Source organism: Sinocyclocheilus anshuiensis, unplaced genomic scaffold (assembly GCF_001515605.1).
Source record: "Sinocyclocheilus anshuiensis isolate Anshui unplaced genomic scaffold, SAMN03320099.WGS_v1.1 scaffold67, whole genome shotgun sequence".
NCBI lineage: Eukaryota > Metazoa > Chordata > Actinopteri > Cypriniformes > Cyprinidae > Sinocyclocheilus > Sinocyclocheilus anshuiensis.
Genome location: NW_015552546.1, coordinates 3,500,488 through 3,510,713, shown reverse-complemented (window position 1 = coordinate 3,510,713; position 10,226 = coordinate 3,500,488). Strand labels below are relative to the sequence as shown.

General features: G+C 37.6%; 2 protein-coding genes across 2 annotated transcripts in view; both read left to right on the top strand.

The window, feature by feature from the left end:
• LOC107664132 (terminal uridylyltransferase 4-like) overlaps window positions 1-4,050 on the top strand; it is a 10,312-nt gene extending 6,262 nt beyond the window's left edge. Inside the window, exons 10-11 of the mRNA XM_016454587.1 lie at window positions 1,825-1,977; window positions 3,876-4,050. Coding sequence (XP_016310073.1) covers window positions 1,825-1,977; window positions 3,876-3,958 — 236 coding nt within the window. The 3' untranslated portion in view covers window positions 3,959-4,050. The remainder of the gene's footprint in view (window positions 1-1,824; window positions 1,978-3,875) is intronic.
• Window positions 4,051-4,921: 871 nt separating this feature from the next.
• Window positions 4,922-10,226, top strand: part of LOC107664168 (cytochrome P450 2B19-like) — a 17,432-nt gene continuing 12,127 nt past the window's right edge. The window contains exons 1-6 of the mRNA XM_016454630.1: window positions 4,922-5,191; window positions 5,355-5,514; window positions 6,414-6,566; window positions 6,910-7,070; window positions 7,560-7,733; window positions 7,945-8,086. Of these exons, the coding sequence (XP_016310116.1) occupies window positions 4,997-5,191; window positions 5,355-5,514; window positions 6,414-6,566; window positions 6,910-7,070; window positions 7,560-7,733; window positions 7,945-8,086 (985 nt within the window). The 5' untranslated portion in view covers window positions 4,922-4,996. The remainder of the gene's footprint in view (window positions 5,192-5,354; window positions 5,515-6,413; window positions 6,567-6,909; window positions 7,071-7,559; window positions 7,734-7,944; window positions 8,087-10,226) is intronic.

Below are 10,226 nucleotides of genomic sequence, written 5' to 3'. Positions count from 1 at the left end.
AAAAAAAAAAAAAAAAAAAAATCGAAGTAAATGCCACGTTATAAAATTGTCTATTTTTTAATGCTGTTATGGAAAAATGTATTATTATTATTATTATTATTAAATATAATTATTAAATAATGAATAAGTAATCTAGTTATTTTAGTAATTACGTTTTAATAAATAAACATAACCGACAAATTAAAACTGATAATATTAGCAAATGTCTTTTATTTTGCACAGTCAGTACAGATTATTCTTTAAAAAAACATTTAGTCAGGATAATATTTTAATATTTTATCCTCAAAATCAAAAGGACAACAAACAAGAAGTTGTATTTTGCATTAAGAAAATGCAATAAATAAATGAAATTGCAACTGTTACTGTAATGCAAAAGAAATTTTATATTTTGGTAACTTGTAATAATTAGTACATTTGTAAGGTTCAGGACCCTTTTTTACATTTTGCTTTTCTAATATGAAATTAGATTTTGCTTTAAGAAAAATACTGTTTGGTTATTACTAATTAATTTGAGCTATTGGGGGCAAATGCCAAAATGTAAAAAAAATGTATAAATAAAATTAATTAGAAAATTGTAAAAAATTTAAATTAATACATTTTTTTTTTTTGGCGCTCATGTAACCAAGGCTATTTGGGTATGGAAAATAATATTAACCAGTAGTGAAGTAGCATTAAGTATTTCTATCCAATCAAATCCTGATGAATAAGATCCAGCTCAACATTATTTGCTGCTAAATATATGGTTGTGTTCAGAGATGAATGAAGTCAGTGCAGTGCCTGTTTGAGAGCTCAGGTAAGTGTCACAGGTGTTTTGGGTTCACCGGGTGACTCCACAGCTGTTAGACTAAACACTGGGAACTGGTTTTACTAGACTAGGCTTGTCCTTGGTTAGAGCTGTTTCACCTGTAACCCTTTGAAATCACAGTCAAAATGGCTGAAAAACACAATTCAAATGTTGTACTTAAATATTATCAATATTCGAATTATATGCGAATTTTGAAAGGCATAATTTCAGTTTTTATTTCATTTCTCTCCTGAGGCCACAAGAGGGCGCATCGAGCAAAATATGACTATTGCACGTTTCTTCAAAGCAATAAAATAACACGACTATCTTTGGGGAAAAAAAGTGCATAATGATTACATTAATTTTTATAAACCATATATAATTAAGTTGCTTAAACAATTAGAAACAAAACAGCATCATTTATGTAATTATAATTTAATACAAAGGGCCGAAACCAATCACAATGAGAACTTTTTTTTTTATTTAAAAACATGAGATGCTGTGGGATGGGGAAAAACCACCATAAAGTCTTGAGACATGTTTTTTAAAAGTTGAACTTACATAAATTTTGCATGCTTTGTAAACATGCGGCTCTCTTGTGCGAGACGTCACGCGAGTGCAACAGTGATAGATGTCCCTCTAGAAAATGTGATAAATATGCTTCTGTGTGAACGGCTTGGTTTCAGTTTTGACATAAACAACATCATCTCTGCATTGATGTTCTCTTTTTCCGCAATATTTTGAATGAACAACATAGCAGTGTGCCGCATCCAGTGGGTTCAACTGGATAGGCTAAAAAAGCATTAGAATACAATGACACCTACATCGTCATCACATCTTGTGTGCCACTGATAAGGCTGCATGACACACACCTAAAATTCAAATTCGACGAATATTCGAAATTCGAAAAAAAAATTTGACAGCCCTAGTGACCTGAAAGCTTGTGGTTTCATAATGGTTGTGTGACAGTTTGAAAATTGTTTATTTTGCTGTCTGTTAGTTCAGAGCTGTGTGTTCACTGTTCTCTCTCTATATCTCAGATCCTAATTTCCCATCTCAGTTTGGCGGTGTGAGTCAGGGCTCTCGGTCCTGGGATCACAGCAGTGCTGCTCCGTATTCGCTGTCTCCATCCTTCATGCCCTACCGTCTGCCACCCTACCTGCAGCAGCCCAACAAACCCTTCATCTCACAAGGTACCAGTGCTGCTTTGTCTCTCTTACATGTTGACACTAAAACATTCAAACCTTGTGAATTTATATATGTATTTGAAGTGGAAAGTAACAATGGAATTTTCATTTAATCTCAACAATAAAATAAGTTTTTATTTTATTTCATTTTATTGCATTTATTTATTTTATTTGATCTTTTTGCTATTTTTACTTTAAGGACAATGGCTTTTAAGTCAGTTCAAACCCAATAAGTCAATTATGTAGTGGCAAAAACATTTCCTATAGCAGTAAAAATCAAGAAAAGACAAAAAAAGTAAAACCAACATGATGTAATTTATTTAATTTTATGTTTTTATAGGGCTGCCCTCGACTAAGGATTTTTCTGGTCGACTAGTAGTCGTTCATTTTAAGCATTAGTCGACTAATCGCACGTTTATTAATAAACCATTTAAATCATTATTATGAGCCTTTAATTGCCTACGTAGCCTAATATGCGCTCAAGCGCACACATAAAGCTTGCTACAGCGCACCGGCAGAAGTAATGGTTATGAATGTGTCAGTGAAAAACAGTAAGGAGACTGCATTAAAATTTTAATAATTTTATAAACTAGTGCTTTCTTTGTTTTCGGTTTAAGAGATGAAGTCGATGACACAGACTCATCATCTCCGCAGTACTGCTGCGCCTGTATGCATGTTTCATACGGATTACATAATCTGAGAATATTTGTTTTCCATTTGAATTGGTTCATTTGAAAGTAGACATTTCACTCTCTATAGATATATTTTTCATGTCCGTAAGGTAAAGATATACATGGTGTTTCGCGCTCAAGTTCACAGAGACCGAGACGGCAGAAAGCGCATCCTGTTTGCTTTCATTATTTCACAAAAGCGCGATTTGTTTTTATTGTGAGTGCACACAAATAAACGTAGAGTCTTTACAGATTTGAAAGATGTATTACACTTATCTGTATGAGCAAAAATGACCAGTATTTTAAGAGCAAGTGAGCGCACCGGCGCCTCCATCTGTCCTGCAGTGAGCGCGCGCTGCTGTTCAGCTCCACTCCGCACACACTGAATAGCGCACATCTCTCTTGGTTAACATTAGATTGAGCGGCCATGTAAAGTTGCTAATACTTACATATTTCAGATGATAAGCCATATTTGAGGTCGATGAATGATAGGTGAGCGTTTGGATGTCCTGCCCAATGTAGGCCTACTGTATTACCACATAGACCAGCCATTAACGATCTGTCCGTCACGGACTGCGTGACTTCGCCTGTGGAATTAAAAAAAAAAAAATTACAATTCTGCAACTAATACAATTTTGGTCGACTAACGATTAGTCGACTATTAGGGGGCAGCTCTATGTATGTATTTATTTATTCATGCATGCTATTTTGCTTTCTTAAGGAGAAAGGCTTTAGATAGGAAAATCATACCCAAAAGAACCTAAAAATGAATACCCAAATACCCCCCAAAAAGTAAAATGAAGCCTTATTTTATTTAATTTTATTTATTTTTATTTATGTTTTTCAAAATAGCAAAATCAAAACCAGCAAGTCCGTTATGTGGTGTCAAAAACATTTCCTACAGCAAACCAAGACATCAGACCAAAAAAAAGAGCACAAAAAAAAAATCACGAAAACACTTTAAAAAAAAAGAAAAGGCAAACCAACATGTTATTTTATTACTTTTTTTTTTAGGGGAATCCATGCTTAATTGTCTTAATGTCAGAATGCAAAATAATTTGAACTATAACTATTTGAACTATTAAAAGAACTATTTTATGCATGCAACATGTTTTCCATAGACATTAACACTCTGAATATTCCTCTCTATGGTTTTTACAGGCCACAAATGCGCACACTGATAAATCAGGAAACATTTCCACTCACAACAGCCTTTTTTTGCCTCTCTTGCAGGTTCTGTGGTGACAAATCAACATTACCCGCTGATTCAACACGGTCGGCACGGCAATCTCAACTACATTCAACAGAAGAAATGAAGAAAGACACTTTGTAAACCAATGCCCAAGGTCCTTATAGAAAAAAAGAGACTAACTTTGCATCATTTGGGAACTTTTTAAAATGAATTTTATCATTTTTGTAGTTTTTATGTTTTATTTTCCTTTTATTTCTGTGTGTATCATCACATTGATTTGTGATACAAAATGTCAAATATTTTAATGCCCCTATTTTTGGAGGGGTATAAAAAAGTGTTTTTATTTTATGTGTAAAATAAGGATTTAAAATGTATTTACTTTATTTTTATTAGCTGTATTCCTATTTTGCTTGCATAAGGACAAAGGCTTTAGATAGGAAAATCAAACATAACAACCCAATAAGACAATTATGTAGTGCCAAAAACTTCCCTATAGCAAACCAAGAAAACAGACAAAAAAAGAGCAGAAAAAAATTAAGAAAAGACCAAAAAAATAAAGAAAAAGCAAACCCAACATGCTTATGTGTTGCCTTTTATATATCTTTTTAAATGCCTTTTTATATTTTTTTTATTGTTTTCAAATGTCAGGTATCGCATGACTGCAACAATCTGAGCTAAAAGCATTTTCAATGCCTTTTACATGTCACTTTTACAACCCTTTCCAGACCTCTTGAATAGTTTCATTAATAAAGACAAGATTAGGGTGTAGAATATCCATCCATTGGCTGTGCTGAGATTTAGTGTCAACAATGAACATGGTAGTAGAGAGCTTTGAACTTGTCAGTTATTTATTAAACTTGCACAACTTGTCTTCTGCAGCATGTTTATTCCTCTTTGCAGTGAGTGGACTTTGCTTAGGTCCATTTACTCATGCTAGTGTGTTTATAAAAGGAAAATGAGTGTTGTGCAGGAGTGGAGTATGGTTTTTGTGCTTTGTCTTGATTGGTCAGAACCTTAGCAGGAATAACTAGCATAACTATACAAAAACATGAACAGGCACGTCAAACTCCCACTCCCACTGTGTCCTCCCCCTTTGCCCTGTTTTTATAAAGCACACGGTCATCAGCTGCTCTTGTGTTTGTCTTGAAATGTGTCTATCAGCATGTGGACGACTCTCATGAAACTAGATCTGGCCTCTGTAGGCATGGCTCTGTCTCTGAGTTTTATTTTTATAGTTCTGTTTGAAATCTTGAGGATTAATTCCTACAGAACTCAAACTCCACCTGGTCCCAGACCGCTGCCTTTTGTGGGAACCATACCATATTTTTTAAAGAACCCAATGGAGTTCATAAGATCAGTAAGTCTTTCTTTGAACTTGTTGTATAGGGGCTTTGTTTTTGTGGAAAGGTGTCTTATGTTCATCTTACTCTGTCAAATGGACGTGCTATGTTGACTTCATTCACAGGTGAGACTAAGCCACCTTAGTTGTATTTAAATGCTGTGAAATCTTCTCTGAGCAGTTATCTCAGTATGGAGAGATGACCACTGTCTATCTTGGGAGAAAGCCAGCAATATTCTTCAATACAATCGAGGTCATGAAGGAAGCCCTGGTCCAAAATGCTTCATCTTTTTCAGGAAGGCCACCTATTCCACTGCTAATCTGGATCACTGAAGGATATGGTCAGTAATACACTGTACTGGCAGTGCATTTGAAAATGTTGGTGTTGTAGGATACTTGAACATACAAATTTTAAAAGTGCTGTATGTAATTTGTTTTGACTGTACTAAAGCATAAAAATAATGTTATATGTAGCTATTGAGAAAACATGCTAAATTCACATACCGGTTTCTTCGAAAAATGCTACAGCTAGTTCCATGTCGGAATGTCTGTTTTGTTTTAGTCTGTGATTAAGCCCATTGCCAATTTTCCCAATAGTATTTTAACACCCCGGGTTGCCAGTTGGCAGAAAAAAATAGCATATGGAAGCCAGCAAATGAAACAAACTGGGTCAGAGATCGCAGATTCTACTCGACTTAAAACCCTCAGCATCCATCTAAAAAGCTCTTATGACCAGAGGCACATTAAAGGACCTTTGTCCTCAATCTGGCAACCCACATGACCGTTGAGTCTTAGGAGGCGGGGGTGGGAAAAACAGTATTTTGAATTTGGACTGCATTGTCCATTTCAACTGCTAGCTGTCAATATTACATACTGCACATTTAAATTGAAAATTGAAAAAGTTATAATTTAAATAGTGTCAATAGGTGCCGTAACCAATGGCTCTTCATTATAAAGTTTGTACTATGGCGTTATAATAGAGACCTTGCTGGAAAATGAAGCTAAAACCAGCTTAAAACCAGCTTCTTACATGGATTTTTGTAGCTGGATCTGGGCCTCAAGTGATTTGCTTGTCTGTGGGCTTCTGCCAGCCAATGATGCCAAGGTCAACTTTTTAGACCATCTTGGTCACGATTTTAGGCTGGTAGACCTGTGAATCTAAGTTGTTTAATCGTCTTTCTTTGTTCAACTTGTCTGTGTATTTTCAAGTATCTCTGAAGGTCTGTTCTCTCTCTGTAAGGTATCGTAATGGCCACATATGGCCACTCCTGGAAGCAGCAGAGACGGTTTGCTCTGCACACGCTCAGGAACTTTGGCCTGGGGAAGAAGTCTGTGGAGGAACGTGTGACAGAGGAAAGCAGTTACCTGGTTCCTGAAATGCTCAAATTGGAAGGTTATTGAGTATTTTAGCCTCTGTTTGAACTTTTTCCATGTTCAGAGGTGCTGTAGTCTCAATCATGTGCCGTCTCGTCCTGTTGAGTCAGAGTTAGAAACAAACTTTAAACATGCTACTTCACGCAAGCATGTGGACGTAATGATTGGACAAAACATTTCAAGTACATTTATTTGTTCTTGTTGCTGGGGTGGTCACAAGCCTCAGTATTTAGGTTAGCTTCAAGTGTCATTAAACCAGATTTGATGTTATAGTTTTTTAAATGAATTTACTTGGCAAGATTCTCTTTAAAGTATTAAAACGCGCCTTGCCAGAGACTAACACATGGTTTTCTTTCTTGAAGGCGAGCCGTTTGACCTCCAACATGCAATACAGAATGCCATATCCAATATTATCTGTTCCATTGTGTTTGGGGATCGTTTCGACTATGATAACAAGCGCTTCGCATACCTTCTGGAAATCTTGAAGGAGAATATCATTCAGTCAGGATCCCTTGTTGCACAGGTATGAACAAGTCCCTAGCTTTGCTATGTCCTGTTATCCAGATGGATCAGGAGGTGGATCTTGTTTCATTGTGTGCGTTCCCATAGGTCGTCAACGCATTGCATTGTTAAACTCTACCAAACTTTACCACAGGTCACTCATGCTATGTCAAGTCCTCAACTTCTCTTAACTCTTCTTGTATTTGTTTGTCAAAACCACCAAGGAATATGTGATGGATGGTCCAATAAAGCTGTAGGTAACAATAGAAACTACTTGACTAGGGATGTCCAGTCCTGCTTCTGGAGGTCCAACTACTTGCAGAGTTTAGCTCAAACTCCTTTTAACCTCACTTAAAAAAACTAATCAAGGTCTTTAGGATTATTAGAAACTAAGCAGGTGTTTAGGAACAGGTTGCAACATAAAACTGCCGGAAGGTGGTGCTCCAGTAGCAGGACTGGAGACTCCTGCCGTTGATGCAGCATAGTTATGCAAAGCCTTTTTCTTTTCCAGGTGTTTAACTTGCTTCCCATCATCAAACATTTCCCAGGGCCACACCAGAAAATGTATCAGAATGCAGAAGAGTTGAAAGATTTCATCAGGGAAGCAGTCAAAATGCACAGAGAAAATCTGGATGCAGACAGTCCATGGGACTTCATTGATGCCTACCTGCTAGAGATCGAGAAAGTGAGATAATCATGAACAACCACTATGAAAACATTCATAATCCACTCTTTGATGGTAGTTAGTGGGAGCTTCATTCCCAATCCTAACCCTGAGTGGTTGAGGAGTTTTTGTTTTAGGACTAACAATATTCTAGCGGTGAAATCATGGTAAGCTGCTAGGGAACTAAATATGCTTGGATAAACTGAAATGCTTTCTGTTTGCCTTGGAGTAGCAAAAGTCCAACGAGGACTCAACGTTTCATGAGGATAACATGGTTATGTCAGTAGCTGACCTGTTTCTGGCTGGAACCGACACCACAGCGACCACCATCAGATGGGGGCTCATCTACTTGACTCAAAACCCACATGTACAAGGTACTTGTATCTTAAACAGTAAAGCATGGTGCCTGTACTGATGAGTGCCACTAGGGGGCACTAATGTTTTGAGTAATGCAAGGCAATTTTGCACGCAAATAAAAACTATGCTGATAGCATGTGAAACGGTGTTCCTGGGTCGATGATCTGTGTAAAAGATAAATGAAACATGGTACCAGGAGAAATAGATAAAAAGTTTACAAAATGAGTGTAAATAGCATCCGACAGCCAAACAAGCTGAATTTGAGTGGAAATGTCCACGCTATTTGGAAATCCTTCAAGCAGAGCTTCGAGCTATACCTGTTAGCGACGGGGCTGGAGAGGGATAATGACTGCCGGAAGATTGTGCTGCTTCTCACGGTGGCGGGCCGATCTGCGATAGATGACTTCAACACGTTCCAGTTCTCTGAGGAAGAGCAAGATAAGTACGATGTTATTATGGCAAAGTTTGAAGACTATTGTACACCAAAGAAAAACTAAACATGAACGCTATGTTTTTTGTAATCGGATGCAGAAAGGAGAGACTATTGAACAATACGTGACAGATTTACATCTGAAAAGCCAATCGTGCAACTTTGAGAGTTTGTCTGATTCGATGATCAGGGATCAAATAGTCATTGGCACCTGGATAAGAAACTAAGACGACAGTTACTCGGGGAAACTGAATTGACTTTGGATAAAGCAATTAGCATCTGCCAAGCATCAGAGAGAGCGAACGTACAACTTAAATCCTTCGATGCAGAAAGCAAGCCTGCAGCAGCAATGGATGTCGTGCGCAAACGCACAAAGAAAACTGTTAAAGAAAAGCACCGCAAACCAAGACAAAAGAACAACAAGGACTGTAACCGATGTGGTACAAACCATGCACCACAGAAATTTCCGGCTTATGGTAAAGACTGTCACAAGTGTGGTGGAAAAAATCATTTCGCAAGATGCTGCTTCACTAAAAAAAAGTTTGAGTTGTAGAAAGAGTCAAGGACACCAGCGACAGCAATGATGAGGATGAGCAGTTCTTCGTGGAGGCTGTGGTGGAGGAAGCGAGCACCAAGGACGAGTGGATAGATCATCTAGATGTCAACCGAGTGACTGTACCCTTTAAACTGGACACCGGCGCACAATTGAACCTTCTGCCAACGAGAGAATTCGACAGACTGAGAAGGAAGCCAAACGTGCATGACAGAAAAATAAGCATACGAACTTACAATGATGAGCCGATTCCCACAAATGGGGAATGTAGGATCACACTGACATCAAAAACAGGACAGTCTGTGAATGTAATGTGTGTGTGTGTGTACTGGTAGAGAGTAACAGACAGCCTATACTTGGGCTGAAGGCTTGTGAAAATTTGGGGCTCATAAAGAGAGTGCATGTGATTAACAGTAAAGCAGTTACACAGAGTGACACTGCTGAGAAACAGAATGAGATGGTAACTAGTGTTAGCAAGATAGTACCAAGTGTGTTTGAAGGTGTCGGTTGTCTACCAGGCAAACACAAGATACAGCTGAAAGAAAATCCTCAAGCAGTCATACATCCAGCCAGGAAGGTACCAGTTGCCCTCAAAGAAATGTTGAGATCTGAATTGCAATCTTTGATCGGGAAATTAATAATAAGAAAAATAGAGGAGCCAACAGAGCGGGTAAATTCTCTGGTAATTGTGGAAAAGAAAAACGGAAATCTAAGACTTTGCATAGATCCAAGAGATTTAAATAAGTGGATCAAAAGTGAACACTACAAGTTGCCAACAAAGACTGACATAACAAGCACAATGTCAGGTGCACGTTATTTCTCTAAACTGGATGCATCGTCAGGTTTCTACAAAATTGTCCTGGATGAAGAAAGTGCTAAGTTGTGTACTTTCAATACACTCTTCGGGCGGCACTGTTTCCTTCTCTTACCTTTTGGTATCTGTTCGGCGCCAGAGGTATTTCACAGGACAATGCAACAGTTGTTTGATGGTATGGAAGGTGTGGGAGTATTCCTGGATGACATAATAATATGGGGAAGAATGCAAAATGAGCATGACAAAAGACTCTGTGAAGTGTTAAAACAAGCGCAAAAGTCAGAACTTGAAACTAAACAGACAAAAATGTGAATTTGGAGTGACAGAGATCACTTACCTCGAAGATAAGGTATCTGCAGC